The sequence below is a fragment of the Lathamus discolor genome, chromosome W (assembly GCF_037157495.1).
Source record: "Lathamus discolor isolate bLatDis1 chromosome W, bLatDis1.hap1, whole genome shotgun sequence".
NCBI lineage: Eukaryota > Metazoa > Chordata > Aves > Psittaciformes > Psittacidae > Lathamus > Lathamus discolor.
In genome coordinates, this window is record NC_088908.1 from 3,531,255 (window position 1) to 3,549,145 (window position 17,891).

At 46.2% G+C, this 17,891-nt stretch overlaps 2 protein-coding genes across 9 annotated transcripts in view; one reads left to right on the top strand and one right to left on the bottom strand.

Moving 5' to 3' along the window:
- LOC136004431 (uncharacterized) overlaps positions 1 to 10,979 on the bottom strand; it is a 35,675-nt gene extending 24,696 nt beyond the window's left edge. Inside the window, exons 1-2 of the mRNA XM_065660923.1 lie at positions 10,709 to 10,979; positions 8,050 to 8,214 (exon numbers count right to left, since the gene is read on the bottom strand). Of these exons, the coding sequence (XP_065516995.1) occupies positions 8,050 to 8,214; positions 10,709 to 10,979 (436 nt within the window). The remainder of the gene's footprint in view (positions 1 to 8,049; positions 8,215 to 10,708) is intronic.
- Positions 1 to 17,891, top strand: part of LOC136004181 (protein ARK2N-like) — a 97,322-nt gene that overhangs the window by 2,165 nt on the left and 77,266 nt on the right. Inside the window, exons 1-3 of one of the 8 annotated variants that reach the window (XM_065660454.1) lie at positions 14,591 to 14,606; positions 15,115 to 15,168; positions 15,874 to 15,931. The exons of the other annotated variants lie outside the window; for them this stretch is intronic. The gene's annotated coding sequence lies outside the window, so the exon portion shown is untranslated. Of the gene's footprint in view, positions 1 to 14,590; positions 14,607 to 15,114; positions 15,169 to 15,873; positions 15,932 to 17,891 lie in introns of those variants that run through there. 8 annotated transcript variants of the gene reach the window in all.

Below are 17,891 nucleotides of genomic sequence, written 5' to 3' on the forward strand. Positions count from 1 at the left end.
GGGCAACCTGTTCCAGTGCTCTGTCACTCTTACAGTAAAGAAGTTCTTCCTGATGTTAACGTGGAACTTCCTATGTTCCAGTTTACACCCATTGCCCCTTGTCCTATCACTGGATATCACTGAAAAAAGCCTAGCTCCATCATCCTGACACCTACCCTTTACATATTTGTAAACATTGATGAGGTCACCCCTCAGTCTCCTCTTCTCCAAGCTAAAGAGACCCAGCTCCCTCAGCCTCTCCTCATAAGGGAGATGTTCCACTCCCTTAATCATCTTTGTGGCTCTGCGCTGGACTCCTTCAAGCAATTCCCTGTCCTTCTTGAACAGAGGGGCCCAGAACTGGACGCAATATTCCAGATGCGGCCTCACCAAGGCTGAGTAGAGGGGGAGGAGAACCTCTCTTGACCTACTAACCACTCCCTTTCTAATGCACCCTAAGATGCCATTTGCCTTCTTGGCCACAAGAGCACATTGCTGGCTCATGGTCATCCTCCTATCCACCAGGACCCCCAGGTCCCTTTCCCCTTCACTACTTTCCAGCAGGTCAACCCCCAACCTGTACTGGTACATGGGGTTGTTCTTCCCCAGATGCAAGACTCTACACTTGCCCTTGTTAAATTTCATCAAGTTTCTCCCCGCCCAACTCTCCAGCCTGTCCAGGTCTCGCTGAATGGCAGCACAGTCCTCTGGTGTGAATGATCCAACATAATATCCCTTTTTATTTACGAAGGAATTTAGAGTTGTATATCAATTTGACCATGTAGTCTGTCTCTTGAATGCTCAGAAATTGATTTAAGTATCAAATAGTGTATAGGCTTCATCCAAGTTCTGCCTTGTGATATTTGGTCTCCAAGAATCATAGAATAGTCAGGGTTGGAAAGGACCTTAAGATCATACAGTTCTAACCCCCTGCCAGGGGTAAGGACACCTCACACTAAACCATGTACACCCAAGATTTTGTCCAACATGGACTTGAACACTGCCAGGGATGGAGCATTCACAACTTCCTTGGGCAACCTGTTCCAGTGCTTCACTACCCTCACAGTAAAGAACATCCTCCTTATATCTAACCTAACCTTCCCCTGTTTAAGTCTGAACCTGTTACCCCTTGTCCTATCACTACTGTCCCTAATGAAGAGTCCATCTCCAGCACCCTTATAGGCCCCCTTCAGATACTGGAAGGCTGCTATGAGGTCTCCACGCAGCCTTCTCTTCTCCAGGCTGAACAGCCCCAACTTCCTCAGCCTGTCTTCATACGGGAGGTGCTCCAGTCCCCTGATCATCCTTGTGGCCCTTCTCTGGACTTGTTCCAACAGTTCCATGCCCTTTTTATGTTGAGGACAGCAGAACTGTATGCAGTACTCCAAGTCAGGTCTCATGAGAGCAGAGTAGAGGGGCAGGATCACCTTCTTTGACCTGCTGGTCACGCTCCTTTTGATGCAGCCCAGGATGCGGTTGGCTTTCTGGGCTATGAGCACACACTGCTGGCTCATGTTGAGTTTCTCATCAACCAACACCCCCAAGTCCTTCTCCGCAGGGCTGCACTGGATCTCTTCTCTGCCCAACCTGTAGCTGTGCCTGGGATTGCCCTGACCCAGGTGTAGGACCTTGCACTTGGCTTGGTTGAACTTTATGAGGTTGGCATGGGCCCACCTCTCAAACGCATCAAGATCCCTCTGGATGGATCCCTTCCCTCCAGAGTGTCAACCGAACCATGTAACAGTGTCACTGGCAAATTTGCTGAGGGCTTATTCAATCCCACTGTCAATGTCACGGACAAAGATGTTGAACAATATCAGTCCCAACACCGACTCCTGAGGGACACCACTTGTTACTGGTTCTCATGATTTAAACCCAGCCGGTAACTCGGAACCATGCAACCACTTAAGTCCTGCCCCCCTTCCTTCTTCCTCCCCCTTCTCCTGAAGGTATGGGGAGGAGAATCAAAAGAATGTAACTCCCATGGGCTGAGATAAGAACAGTCCAGTAACTAAGGTACAACACAAAACCACTACTGCTACCACCAATAATGATAAGGGAAATAACAAGGGAAGAGAATACAACCGCTCACCACCCGCCAAGCGATACCCAGCCCGACCCGAGCAGAGTTCTCGTCCTTCCGGGTAACTGCCCCCAGTTTATATACTGGGCATGCCGTGATGTGGTATAGCATACTCCTTTGATTAGTTTGGGTCAGGTGTCCTGTCTCTGCTTCCTTCCGGCTTCTCCTCCTCCCTGGCAGAGCATGAGACTCAGAAAGTCCTTGATTGAAGTAAACATTACTTAGGAACAACTAAAAGCATTGGTGTTATCAGTGTTGTTCTCAGGCTGAAAGTCAAAACCGTAGCACTGCACCAGCTACTAAGAAGGAGAAAAATGGCTGCTACTGCTGAACCCAGGACAGTATCCACCCCTTATTCCATACTATTCACGTCATTCTCAGATCCCACTTTTTTCAATATACCATCACTCTTGTCCTATATATATATGTATATATATGCGTATCAACACGAACAACGAGAGATACCATTCCTTAGTGCATGGACCAATCCCTATAAAGCTGCTGAGTTCATCTGGTCCATGATGTTGGGCTCCATCTCTTGTAAGTCTTTCAGAGCAGGAGAGAGAGTGTGCAGTGTTAGATTGTTGCCTGCTGATAACACCACAGAACTCGTCTGGTCACTGCTGAGCTCGTCTGGTTTTTATCAAAGTTCATTCTTTATTGGGATGAACATCTCATGGAAGTCAGGGCTAGTGGCTGGTGACCCGAAAACATCTAGTTGGTGGGCTATAAAAGTGCTACATAGCAGGCAACAGCATACAATTGAGTTCATTGGCTGTTTTCCCCTAAAATCAAATCCCCTTGAGGTACACACCTGATTCGGAGAAAACTCCAGGAACAAACTTGCCAACAAAGTTTTCAAGCTGACAAGCAGGTATTCTTTATTGCGGCGCCAAGAGACATGGGGGATAGCTCCTTCTAACGTGTGTCTCTCTGTTGCTACACAAGCCGTCCTTTTATAGTCACTGGGCATAAATACATATTCATGAGGCTACGTATTGATTACATAATTTTCCAGAAAGCTCCCCGCATGCGTACAGAATTGTGGTGGTGGTCTCTGAGGGTCGTTTACTTCTTCCAACAATCTTCATCACTTCTGGCAGCCTTTGAAGCATGCACAGTAGATGCTCATACCAGTTTAATTGGTTCGTTAGCACCAGAGACTCCTATCCTCCTACTTATCAGTTAGTTTAACTGTAGCCCATCCTGGACACCTGCCGTTCCCAGATACTCCTTATCCCTGTGTCCTGTTCTTCTAGACTGTTTTTCTTAAAACTATGTCAACTATAACAATTTATCTCGTGTGAGAATTCTCAGTATGTTCTCTAGCTGTACTCTATTTCTTCTCTATGTATCCTTCACTTCAGTAATTTTCCACTGCTACTGTTACAAAGCCATCAAACTTAACATTACTTAAAACTAATTCTAAAGGTTTATATATTCCATTTTGTGATTTTGTGCCCCCCTTGTCTCATACTGGACTTCCCCATCTTCCCGCATTGCCCACTAATTATGTCCGGGTCCTTGAGCAAAAAGCAATCCCACGAGTGGGTTTGCCTTTACCTGAAGCAGGAATAACCCAGACTGTCTTCCCCAGCAAATTCTTCATGTGCACCACAGGAACTTTCTCTCCTTCTACAGTATATAAAAGTTCTGATTGGGCTGGGACAGCCCTGTTGGCAGATCCTCTTGTGTTGACCAACCGGGTGGCTTTTGGTAAATGTGTATCCCAATGTTTGAAAGTCCCACCACCCATTGCTCTCAGTGTAGTTTTTAACAGCCCATTGTACCGTTCGATTTTCCCAGGGGCTGGTGCATGGTAGGGGATGTGATATACCCACTCAATGCCATGCTCTTTGGCCCAAGTGTCTGTAAGGTTGTTCCAGAAAGTAATCCAGACGTCTGACTCAATTCTCTCTGGGGTGCTGTGTCGCCACAAAATCTGTTTCTCAAGGCCCAGGATAGTGTTCCGGGCAGTGGTGTGGGGCACAGCGTGGTGTGGGGCTTTAAATGCTTTAATGCTTGGCTTGTGTCGTAGTTTAAGCTCAGTCGTAAATTAGCCACGCAGTCTCACTCGCTCACTCCCCCCCTTCCGCCCCCCCTCTCCCGGAGGGATGAGGAGGAGAATCGAAAGAATGTAACTCCCAGTGGTTGAGATAAGAACAGCCCAGTAACTAAGGTATAACACAAATCACTACTGCTACCACCAATAATAATAATGATAAGGGAAATAACAAGGGAAGAGAATACAATACAACCCGCCAACCGATACCCAGCCCGACCCAAGCAGTGATCTAGCCCTTCTGGATAACTGCCCCTAGTTTACATCCTGAGCATGCTGTGGTATGAAATACCTCTTTGGCTAGTTTGGGTCAGGTGTCCTGTCTGTGCTTCCTCCCGGCTTCCCCTCCTCTGTGGCAGAGCATGTGACTGAGAATGTCCTTGGTCAGACGAAACATTTGAGCAGTATCTAAAAACATCGGTGTTATCACTGTTATTCCCAGGCCGAAAGTCAAAAACACAGCGCTGCACCAGCTACTAAGGAGAAAAAATGACTGCTACTGCTGAACCCAGGACAGCTTGCTTAATTGCAGCATATGTTTCACAGTCGTGAATAACCTGGGCAAAAGTGTCCATTGTTAAATCCACACCTCAGTCACAAGCCCATCTGTATGTTGCATCTCTGCCCTGGTGGCCTTAAGTGTCATGAGCCTAATGGTCCAAAAGTAATTCACCCTTATGTTGCCAACCTAAGTCCATCTGAGCCACTTCAATCTTAGCAGCTTGATGACTTGTTGGTCATTCTGGTGATCCTCAGTGGCCCAACTCTTGGGTTCATGAGCATCTACAGGATGTACCTTCACCACCAGGTTCTGCACCCAGGCAGCAATATCTTGCCACAGTGCACCAGCCCAGATGGGTTTCTCTCTGCATTGCCAGTTGCTCTGCTTCCATTGCTGCAACCACCCTCACAGGGCATTTGCCACCATCCATGAGTCAGTATAGAGATAAAGCACTGGCCACTTTTCTCGTTCAGCAATGTCCAAGGCCATCTGGATGGCTTTCACCTCGGCAAACTGACTCGATTCGCCCTCTCCTTCAGCAGTTTCTGCAACTTGTCATTGGGGACTCCATAGAGCTGCCTTCCATCTCCGATGCTTTCCCACAGTACAGCAGGACCCATCAGGAAACAAGGCATATTGCTTTTCACTTTCTGACAGTTTATTATATGGTGGGGCATCACCTCCTCCTCTGGTGACATTCCAAAGTCTTTGCCCTCTGGCCAGTCCATGATGACTTCTAGAATGCCCGTACGACTGGGATTTCCTATTCAAGCTCGTTGTGTAATTAGTGCGGCCCTCTTACTCCATGTATCATTGGTTGCATGATGTGTAGAGGAGACCCTGCCTTTGAACATCCAGCCCAGCATGGGCAACCATGGTGCCAGGAGGATCTGTGCTTCAGTGCCAGTAATTCTGAAGCAGCTTGACCCCCTTCATAGGCTGCCAATATCTCTTTCTCAGTTGGGGTATAGCTGGCCTCAGATCCTCTGTATCCCCGACTCCAAAAGCTGAGGGGTCAACCTCGAGTCTCCCCTGGAGCTTTCTGACAGAGGCTCCAGGTAGGACCATTTTCCCCGGCTGCAATGTTCATTTTTTACATCTGGCCCTGTCCGGACTGGTCCAAGGGCTACTGCATGAACTATCTCTTGTTTAATTTGTTCAAAGGCTTGTTGTTGCTCAGGACCCCATTTAAAATCATTCTTCTTCCGGGTCACATGATAGAGAGGGCTTACAATCAAACTGTAATTTGGGATGTGCATTCTCCAGACCTCCACAACACCTAAGAAAGCTTGTGTTTCTTTCTTATTAGTTGGTGGAGACATTGCTGTTATCTTGTTGATCACATCTGTAGGGATCTGGAAACGCTGATCTTGCCATTTCATTCCCAAAAATTGAATCTCCTGTGCAGGTCCCTTGAGCTTACTCCGTTTTATGGCAAAACCGGCTTTCAGCAAGATTTGGATTATTTTCCTCAATTTCTCAAAAACTTCTTCCACTGTATCACCCCACACGATAATGTCATCAATGTATTGCAGGTGTTCTGGAGCTTGCCCCTGTTCCAGTGCAGTCTGGATCAGTCCATGGCAGATGGTAGGGCTGTGTTTCCACCCCTGGGGCAGTCGGTTCCAAGTGTACTGGATGCCCCTCCAAGTAAAAGGTGTCTGTGGCCTGCACTCTGCTGCCAAAGGAATTTGGAAAAATGTATTGGCAATATCAATTGTAGCATCCCACTTGGCTGCTTTGACTTCAGTTCATACTGAAGTGCTGGCATGTCTGGTACGGCAGCACTCAATGGTGGTGTGTCTTCAGTTAGGCCACAATAGTCTACTGTTAGTCTCCACTCTCCATTAGACTTTCGCATTGGCCATATGGGGCTATTAAAGGGTGAGCGGGTCCTGCTGATCACTCCTTGGCTGTCCAGTCTACGGATCAGCCTATGGTTGGGAATCAGGGAGTTTTGGTTGTTGCGATATTGCCACTAGTGCACTGCTGTGGTCACAATTGGCACTTGTTGTTTTTCAACCTTCAGCAACCTCACAACAGAAGGATCTTCTGAGAGACCAGGCAAGGTGGACAGCTGCTCAATTTCCTCTATCTCCAAAGCAGCAATACCAAAAGCTCATTGGTACCCTTTTGGGTCTTTGAAGTACCCTCTCCTGAGGTAGTCTATGCCGAGGATGCATGGGGCCTCTGGACCAGTCACAGTGGTGTGCTTTTGCCACTTCCTCCTAGTCAGGCTGATTTCAGCCTCCAGTACAGTCAACACTTGGGATTTTCCTGTCACTCCAGAAATATAGATGGGTTCCACCCTGTCGTGAAAGGAAGACTTGGACGACTCAATATGAGTTAACAGCAAGCTTCGTTTATTGGGCTTCTACCTTCGGTTAATATAACAGTGAATATGCAAATACTAGGCACTTGATTGGTTCTGGCACAAATAAGGCATTGTGTAAGCTCTATATTTTTGCAGCTACACCGTGCACCCCCCCACCATCCTCCTTCTCATGCACTTATCACTTAGTGGCCTTGGCTGTGATTGGTCATAGTATGTTGCTGTTTGCCGGTGTCCTTCATTTCCTCATTATCTGGCGTGAGAGGTTTGCACCATGTTCTACACAGATGTCTTGTTTCAGCTCGTTGATGGGAACGTAACCTTTTGACCTTTTTTGACAAGCCAATCCTCCACACCACCCCTTGACAGCTTGACGGCATCAGGGTACACTGTGCACTGATATCTACTAGAGCCTTATACTTCTGTGGGACTGATGTGCCAGGCCATCTGATCCACACAGTCTAGTAAATCTAATTGTCCCTTACCTCCACCTGGCTGGAGGCAGGGCCCCTCCAATAGTCATCACTACGTTGGACACTTAAGTTGTGTTGAGAGGGATTATTCTTCGTTATCACGGGAGTTGGAGTAAAATCAGCTCTTCCACTCCCTCTGGGAACCTGCTCACCGAAGACTGAAGCCGCAGCTCTCATGGGATGATCAGTCTTGGCCCTTGGTCCCCTCTTCAATTCACGCACCCGTTCCTCCCACGCTGAGGTATGTTTTCCATCCCACTTCGTCATGTCTTCTCCGTGATCCTGCAGGTAAAAACATAGGGTGGCCCGTGGTATGTACCTCCTATATCTTCTCTCTCGAACAGTAGGACACCTTTTGTTAATAGCTGAGACGTGGATTGGTACACGTGGGAAGCTGGTTAGATTGGATAGATCATATCTCAATTGTTTGAACTCCTGGGACATTTTTTTCCACAGCTCAACTGATGGAAGGGGTAAGATTGTCTTCAAATTCTCGGAGTTGATGAATCACTTCATCCATTGTTGGTGGTGTGACGTTATGCCAGGTTACTGATGCCAGTGAGTGGGCATATGATGATGGTGCACTCCGTGTAAATTTCCGCCACATGGGTCATGTACATTCAATTTTATCTGGATCTACAGATGCATTCCCAGCATCCGGCTTGCGATAGACCATCTCTGCAATGGCTGATTCCCTCAGATACTGGATGCCTTTCTCTTGCGTAGTCCACTTGGCCCAGCGGCTCATGATATCATTCTTGTAGGGAAACCTTTCTTTCACAGCTGCCAAGAGCCACCTCCAAAGGTTAAGGGACTGTTTCTCTTTTGCAATTGCTTTGTCAATTCCCCCTTCCCTAGCAAGTGATCCCAGCTGCTTAGCTTCCCTACCTTTCTAGTTCATGACTAGTCCATTGTCCCAGCATCGGAGCAACCAGGTGATGATGTGCTCCCCTGGATGACAGGTAAAATCTTTTTGCATATTCCATAGCTTGGTTGAGGTACGGGGATGAGAAGTCACCTCTTCTTCTTCTTCTTCCTCTGGTCTACATAATAATAACAACTCTTGTTCAGATGCTGTCCCATTTAGTAAGTTCATTGGTAGTTCATCTTTCTTCACTGTACGGGTTGCTTTTTCTACCTTGTTTGCTTTTCCCGTTGTGTACAGAGGCAACCAGTATTGGCAAGAATTGGTCCTTTGGTTGAGCTGCAGTGATTATCACTGTGGCTGGAGTGTCTGCAGTATCTGTTGTTTGGGTTGGTGCAGCCGCTGTGCTTGGGGTTTGAGTAGCACCAGCAGCTGCACTGTCTGTTGTAGTCAGTTTGAGTAGCTGCTGTACTTGTCACTGGGGTACGTGTAGCTGGTGTTTTTGGAGTTGGATTAGCTATGTTGTCTGTGGTTGTCAGTTTTAGTAGCTGCTGTACTTGTCACTGGGGTTTGTTGTAGCTGCTGTATTTGAAGTTGGAGTAGCTGCGTTGTCTGTTGCTTTGCCATCAGATCCAGAGACATCTTTCTTTCTTTGAAGGTCCTGGACAGTGTTGAACAGGTCTCTGTAAGCATAGGCCAAGCCCCAGCACATTGCCATGATTTGTCTCTCTCTGGTATGACCAGGAAGACAACACACCTCATTTAAGTGTTTTACTAATTTTTCTGGATTTTGCACTTGTTCAGTGGTGAAGTTCCAAAGCACTGGAGGGGCCCACTGGCCTAGATACTTGCCAATACTATCCCACACACCCTGCCACTCATGACTGTCCAGCCTCGGGGAAAATCTCTTGGTCCTCCTATATTGTTGTCTAACCTGGGACAAGACCCAAACCCGACTCTGCTTAACTTTAGAGATCAGACAAAATGGTTGTGGGTAAAACACACTCTATATGTGTGCCAACATGCTGATCCCAATCACATTCAGCAGGCAGGTCTCAAGTGTACCAAAAGCTCACTGAAAACCTTCAGAACTCTCAAATGATGCTGTAAATAGCCTGGTGGGGCAGCTGGGAGCCTAAGGGAATGTCTCCTTCACAGGTTGACCACCTGAGGAGGGAAAAAAAGACCTGTAGTTGCTAAACACTTTTATTGTATACGTCCCAAAGGATAGAGGTGGTAACCACACTGAGAACAGAAGCCAGATCAGCTTCATGACCAATGAGTCTGTTGTATTAGAAGACATTGCCATAAAGTACACTGAAACAAGAACCTTATCGCAAGGCCCCCAGCTGATAAACACTACAACAGGAAATACTGGTTGTAAGTAATGTACAACTTGCTGAAACTCTGAGATCAAGAGCAGCAATTTTGAGAGCCAATAAATCAGCATTGTGACAAGTGACTATTAATCCAAAACAATAAATGCTCATCATAAATACGATTAGACACACAACTGTTTTTATCTCAACCCTTCGAACCCCACGTTGGACACCAAAAAGAACTGTTGTGGCTTAAACCCAGCTGGTAACTCAGAACTGCGCAGCTGCTCGCTCACTTCCCCCCCCCCATTCTTCCATTCTTCCTTCTCCCGTTTCCGAAGGGATGGGGAGGAGAATCAAAAGAATGTAACTACCATGGGTTGATATAAGAACAGTCCAGTAACTGAGGTATAATAAGAAACCACTATTGCTACCACCAATAATAATAATGATAAGGGAAATAACAAGGGAAGAGAATACAACTGCTCACCGCACACCAACCGATACCCAGCCCGACCCGAGCAGCGATCCAGCCCTTCTGGGTAACTGCCCCCACTTTATATCCTGGGCATGACATGCTGTGGTGTGGAATACCTCTTTGGTTAGTATGGATCAGGTATCCTGTTTCTTATTCCTTCCTTCTTCCCCTCCTCCCTGGCAGAGCATGAGACTGAAAATCCTTGGACGGAGTAAACATTACTTAGTAACAAGTAAAAACATCGGTGTTATCAGCACTGTTCCCAGGCTGAAAGTCAAAAACACAGCACTGCACCAGGTACTAAGAAGGAGAAAAATGACTGCTACTGCTGAACCCAGGACACTGGTCTCCAATTTTGTATTGAGCCACTGACAACAACTCTGAATGCTGCCATCCAGCTAGTTCTTTATTCACCAAGTGGTCCATCCATCATATTGATGTCTCTCCAATTTAGAGACAAGGATGTCATGTGGTACAGTGTCGAAAGCTTTGCGCAAGTCCTCGTAGATGAGGTCAACTGCTCTGCCCTATCTGTCAGTTCTGTAGCCCCATCATAAAAGGCCACCAAACAGGTCAGACAGGATTTCCCCTAAGTGAAGCCATGTTGTCTGTTACCAACCACCTCATTGTTTTTCATGTGCCTCAGCATGCTTTCCAGGAGAATCTCTTCCAAGATTTTGACAGGCACAGAGGTGAGAGTGACTGGTTTGTAGTTCCCAGGGTCATCCATTTTCCCCTTCTTGATAATGGGGGTTATAGTACCCTTTTTCCAGTCATCAGGAACTTCACCTGACTGCCGTGATTTCTCGAATATGACAGACAATGGCTTAGCAACTTCATTCTCCAGCTCCTTCAGGACCCACAAATGGATTTCATCAGGTCCCATGGACTTGCGTGTGTTCAGATTCTTAAGATGGTCTCAAACCTGATCCTCTGCTACAGTGGGCCTAAGGTCTTCATTCTTGCAGTCCCTGCGTCTGCCTTCCAAGACTTGGGTGGTGTGGTCAGAGCATTTGCCAGTGAAGACTGAGGCAAAGAAGTCATTAAGAACCTCAGCCTTCTCCAAATCCAGGGTAGCCAGTTCTCCCGATAGCTTCCAGAGAGGCCCCATGTTGTCCCTAGTCTGTCTTTTATTTGCTACCTGCCCATAGAATTCCTTCCTGTTATCTTTCACATCCCTTGCCAGATTTAATTCTAACTGGGCATTAGCTTTCCTGACCTGGTCTCTAATTTGCCGTACAATGTCCCAGTATATTTCCCAGGCCGCCTGTCCTTGATTCCACCTTTTATTAGCCTTTTTTTCCCCTCAAAGTTTCCTCAGCAGCTCCTTATCCATCCATGGATGTCTCCTGGCTATTCGGTCGGGACGCAGCACTCCTGAGCTTGTTGGAGGTGATCCTTGAATATCAGCCAGCAGTCTTGGGCCCCCTTGCCTTCTAGTGCGGAAGATCAGCGGACAGCATGCTGATTAATGTAATCAGAAGCTGACCTTTATTCACTTCAGAGCACTGCCTTTTATAGCTTTCAAGCTTGGTCGTGCACTTACGCTTTACAATGATTGGTTTCTACACATAATGCAAAGACAGCTGATTGGTTCCTTCTTCAGCATCCGGGAGCAACAATAACTGATTGGTTCCTTCTTCAGCATCTGGGAGTTGTTTCCATCCTGCAGAACTTCTGCATACATGGCCACAACTTTGCCCTGAAGTAACCTGTGAACTAGGCCATTAATACTTACTACAAACTCTAACCAATGGCAAGAGTCCTGGATCGCTCACATGCCCATTGTTTGTTAAAAAGCTCTCAACACTCTAGGGCTTTTTTCCATGGAACTTTACTAAGCAGGTTCCTGAAGAGGCCAAAGTCTGCTCCCTTGAAGTCCAGGGCAGTGAGCTTGCTGCACGCTCTTCTCACTGTCCTGAGGATCTCAAACTCCACCATCTCATGATCGCTACAGCCAAGGCTGGCCTGAAGCATCACATTTCCAACCAGCCCCTACCTGTTGGTGAATATGAGGTCAAGCATGGCACCTTTCCTTGTCTGCTCCTCTATTACTTGCAGAAGGTAGTTGTCTTCCATACAATTGAGGAACCTCCTGGATTGCTTGTGGCGAGCCTTACTGTCTCCACAACATATATCATGATGGTTTAAGTCCCCCATGAAGACAGGGGCCTGCGAGTGTGTGGCTGCTCCTATCTGTCTACGGAGCGGTTCATCCAGAGTCCTCTTGATCAGGTGGTCTCTAAGAGTTCCCCACAGTAATGTCCCCCATAGCTGTTCTCCCTTTGACCCTGACCCACAAACTCTCTGTTAACTGATCACCTGTCCCTAGAGTTCCATACTCTCCAGGCTACATAAGTAACAACTCCCCCTCTTTGTCTGCCAGGCCTGTCTTTTCTAAAGAGCCTGTAGCCTTCCATTCCAACACTCCAGTCATAGGAGTCACCCCACAATGTTTCTGTGATAACAGTTATCTCATATCCCCATAGACATGCACACATCTCTAATTCCTCTTGTTTATTCCCCATACTATGGGCGTTTGTATAGAATCTTCTGAGCCAAGCTCCAAATGAAGCTGGCTCATTGGCTTGAGCGGCTGAAATATCTCTGCATCACTCCAAGCATTTATTATAGGTGCTGGCAACTGACTGGGTGTGTTGGGATGGAATGATGCCCCCCTCCCCTAATTCATCTAGTTTAAATCTGCCTTAACTAGACTGGCAAGCCTCCTACCAAAGCAGCTCTTCCCGTTCTTTGTCAGACCAGCTCCACCAGCCTCCAGTAGAACTGGACTCCGAAATTGATCCCATGTTCTAAATACTCAAACCCCTGACTATGGCACCACTGTTCTAACCATTTATTAATATGCCAAATCTGCCTAGCCTTTTTAAGGTCCTCCCCTTTATCCTGGAGAATTGATGAAAAGACTCTCTGAGCTCCAGAGCCCCTAAACACCTCTCCCAGGGCTCTGTAGTTCTTCTTAATGTTCTCTGGGCTACTGCTATCTATATCACTAGCACCTACATGAACCACTAGAAGTGGGTAATAGTGGGACTTACTAGACCAGGCAGCCTCTCTACAACATCCCTGATCCAAGCCCCTGGTAGGCAACACACCTCCCTTGAGACTGGATCAGGCCCACAGATGGGTGCCTCTGTGCCTTTCAAAGTAGAGTCATCTACTACTATGACCCTCTGTTTTTTCCTGGTGGCACCACTAGTGATCCTCTTTACTGGTGTATCAGCAGGTTGTTCATGTGATGAGGTGCATGTTTCCTCGTTAGCCCCCTGCAGAACTGTGAAGTGGTTCTGGGTGGAGATGTCAGATTTAGGAGGAAGCCCCTTGCTGTTAATTGCCCTCTTCCTCCTTTTTTTTTTATTGGGTTTTTTTTTTATTTTGTTACTAATTCCCAGCTTCCTGGGTTAATGCCCTCCTTCTTTCCTGTATGCGCTATGATAGATGCTTGAGGGCCCTGCACAGTTTGGGCCTGGAGCAAGCAGTCCATCTTCGTCTCAGCTTCCCTGACATCTTTTAGCCTAACTATTGTATGATTCTATGATTGTCATTGTCTCGCAGCTCAGCCACCTGCTGCAGGAGGACCTCCACCAGGGTGCACTGAGTGCAGCCCTGCCCATTGTACACCATCTCCTCAAGAGAACAGTGGATGCACTTTCTGCACTCTGAGGTCTGCGCTGTAGCCTCCCCTCTCATTGGCTCTGTCTGGGTGCTTACACTGGCCACTGCCAGGGCAGCCAGAGCAGAGCTCCCAGACCGGGCCTTGGTCTTGAGGCGAGTGCTCACCATCCAGCTCGCTGCCTGCGGAAACTGCCGGGCCATGCACTGTTTGCCCACCCTGCTCCCTGTGCTCCTGGGCACTCCGGCTCTCTGGGGCAGGGTGTTACCCAGTCAGGGATTAAGCTGTTCCTCCTGGAGCCACCCCCTGTGAGTCAGCTGCTCATGTCAGCTGAGCTGCCGGCTCCTAGGCAACTCTTGTTTGAGGTCTTGAGGCTCCTGGACACTCAGCTTCCCCCTGCTCCGGTGCTGAAGGCTTCCTCTCTCAAGTTACTCACCTCAGCAATTCAAAAATCTTGCCAGAGTTAGCTAACTATTGAGGGCTTAGGAAGTTAGTGACCTCACCTCAAAGTAAAGTTGGTTTGATTACAGACACATGATTTCTCTTGTTTGTTTTACAACTGTATTTTTCTCCTCCTTCTTAGTAGCTGGTGCAGTGCTGCGTTTTCAACTTCAGTCTGAGAACAATGCTGATAATACACCAATGTTTTTAGTTATTGTTAAGTAATGCTTACTCCGGTTAAGGACTTTTCAGTCTCATGCTCTGCTAGTGAGGAGGGGCACAGGAAGCCAGGAGGAAGCAGAGACAGAACACCTGACCCAAACTAGCCAAAGGAGTATTCCATACCACAGCATGTCATGCCCAGTATATAAAGTGGGGGGAGTTACCTGGAAGGCCCAGATCGCTGCTTGGGTTGGGCTGGGCATCCATTGGCAGGTGGTAAGCAATTGTATTGTGCATCACTTGTGTTTATTGTTTTCTTTCCCTTTTCTCCTTTTAGTTTTATATTCTCTCCCCTTGTTATTTCCCTTATTGTTATTATCATTGGTGGTATCAGTAGTAGTTTTGTATTATACCTTAGTTAGTGGACTTATCTCAACCTGTGACATTTACATTCTTTTGATTCTCCTCCCTATCCCTCTGGGAGTGGGGGGAGGAAAAAGAGGGGGAGTAAGCAAGGGGCTGCATGGTTCTGAATTACCGACTGGCTTCAACAACAACAACATCAAAATGTTTTTTGCACTTTTTAACATCTGTAGTGGATTTCGCTGTTTGTATGGAACTTATCAAGCTACAGCAAGAATAAGTGTGTTGAATGAGGAGAATGGGAGAAAGGGTTTGAATTAATACTCCAGACTTGATGCTTTTTTCTGGTCTCCTCTTTTGCTGGGGAAGTTGTATATATTTTTTATGTCTCCTGTTTATAACCATTTATTTTATTCTTAAGGAGGCTCTGCCAGCTGAGACTCTTTTTCCTAAATCAAGATAAAATAATTTTGAGGTAAATGGTGCTTTGCATATTTTTTTTTTTGGGGGGGTGGGGTGGTGGTGGTGTGTGTTCGGTTTGGGTTTTTATTTTTGTTGGGGTTTTTTTGCTTTTTTGAGGGGTGGGGGTTTGTTTGTTGGTTGTTTTTTTTTCCCTCCTGTCAGTACTTGCACAGTACTGATGAAAATTGCCTTTTAATTTTCTTTTGCTCTTTTTATAGCTGGTAACTTGGTGTCTTCTTATATGGTGTTATTTAACTTCTGTAGTCAAATATATAAAAAGTCTTCTGTATGTTGTGGGAGAGAAATGTGTTTCCTGGTCTATTACTCTCTCAAAGTAGAGGTCAAATTTCTTCACCTCTGCCAACTGGGAGTAAATACTGTAGGAACTATCTGACAGTAAACCCCAAGTTAGAGGCATTTTATTCATTACACATATGTAACTGGCTTTTGACCCAGTCAGTTCTGTTTTTTCAAAATACTCAAAATAGCTTTTAATAATTTGTAGAGGCAACTTGTGTTTACTTCATACTGGTTTTTCTTCTGTTGTTTGTCAAAAGCATATTCTCAATTAATCCTCTCCTGCACTGTAATTTTTTTTATGTTTTCCTTCCATAACAGGCCATGCACAGTCCCTCTAGTTTTGCCAGTGTTCACAGACTTTGTCTATGGCTGTGATGTCCTACAAGAATTTACCTTTTTTGTTGCATTGGTTTCTTAGGAAAGCTCAACTGAGGAGGAGGGTGTTAGGATTTGTGAAGATAGATACAGACTTAAAGGTTAGTTATCTTGAGTTAGGTGAGCTCTTGAGAATGGTTCAGTGGCATGAGTGAGCTTTCTTGGTGAGAAGGTGGTGGGTTTTTTCTAGTGAAGCTATCTATGCATGTTTGCCTACTGAGTCCTTGTTAGGTCATGACAGACCAGTGTCACAAGTGCTTTCTTCTTCAGGTGCACTTAGCACATGAAAAGACTATGGTATCAATTGTTAGCAATATGGTGGATGTTGAAATCAATTGGCACCTCTTATTACTGGTCAAAAGTGGTGAAGGGTTTGGTGTCAAATGTCTTGGTTTCTGCTGGGATAGAGTTAATTTTCTTCGTAGTAGCTGATGCAGTGCTGTGTTTTGGCTTTAGTCTGAGAACAATGCTGATAACACACCGATGTTTTAGATGTTGCTCAGTATCACTGCATCAGGGACAATAGATAATGGTTGGTGGTGAAATACACAAAGATAGAAAAGTACTGTTTGTCCACTTTGGCTCCTCCCCGGAAGGTCCCGCTTTGGTTCCTTCCCAGAGAGTCCTGCTTTGGCTGCTCCCCGGAAAGTCCAGCTTTGGTTCCTTCCCAGAAAGTTCCACTTCAGAACTCCCCGGAAAAGTCCCGACCCTTGGAGACCTTTCTAGATATTGCTGGCCAATTCTTCTGACGTAGGCTGGCCCCCTTGGTCAGAATGAGCGTACATTTTTGTCAGTATAAAAGCCTGAGCCTCATGTGATGCAGGGAGGCAGAACCTCATGCCACCCAGGTCAACGTTGCCTCCACGGGGGCGCCCGCTAAGGTTGAACCTGCCATCTCGCACTGTGATGATGTTTCTCAGAGCTGGTTTCCTGATCGTCATTACATGGTCTTTGGGGTTGGTAAGATAACAAACCTCAGAAGTATCCTTTACTGTATCTGTTAGTATCTCTATATTTTCCTATATTAATAAACTAGGTGTGAGTTCTCTATTTGTGTCTCGTTTCTCTCACCTGGAATCCTCGAACTCTTGAACAAGCACTTACTCTTATCAAGGATTTTTCAGTCTCTCATGCCCTGCCAGTTAGGAGGGGCACAGGAAGCCAGGAGGAAGAGGAGACAGGACACCGGACCCAAACTAGCCAAAGGGGTATTCCATACCACAACATGTCATGCCCGGTATATAAAGTGGGGGGAGTTACCTGGAAGGCCCAGATCTCTGCTTGGTTGGGCTGGGTATCGGTCAGTGGGTGGTGAACAATTGTATTCTCTCCCCTTGTTATTTCCCTTATTGTTATTATTAGTGGTGTTAGCAGTAGTATTGTATTATACCTTATTTACTGGACTGTTCCCTTGTGAGTTACGTTGTTTCAGTTCTCCTCCCCATCCCTCTGGGAGCGGGGGGAGAAAGAAGAGGGGGGAGGAAGAAGAGGAGGGAGTGAGCGACCGGCTGTGTGGTTCTGAGTTACCAGCTGGGCTTAAGCCACGACACATTTTTCAGTATGTACCTACTGCTAATTCATGTTGCTATATTTAGATTTTTTGCTGATAGCTTAATAGCTAAGGAAGCAAATTAATATTATTTGCTTGTGGATGAGAAATAATTTGAGATTAGGGTTTGTTTGGTTTGCAGCTCCTTTCCAGCCTGTCTATAGAATTTGGGCATGTCACCTGATTTCTCATCTTCAGTTGGTCAGACCTTAAAATGGGTATGTTACTACCTTGTGCCAGGAAGGTACTGGCTTAAAGCAAAGACATACTACTGCTGTTGGCTTCAAGTATTTTAAGCTTTAAAGTTCTTGAGTGTAGGTTTTATTTATTTCCTGTGGCAAAGTTGTATGAAAACTTCTGATCATAAAATACATAGAAACTGTAGTCACTTAACATCCCTTAATTCATCTTTGTTAAATGGCTGTCATAAATCTATACCATTTGTAGTTCAGTGATGTGAGCTCATGATTGCTTTCAGGGTATTTCAGATAAATATTTTTAATAGAAAGAAA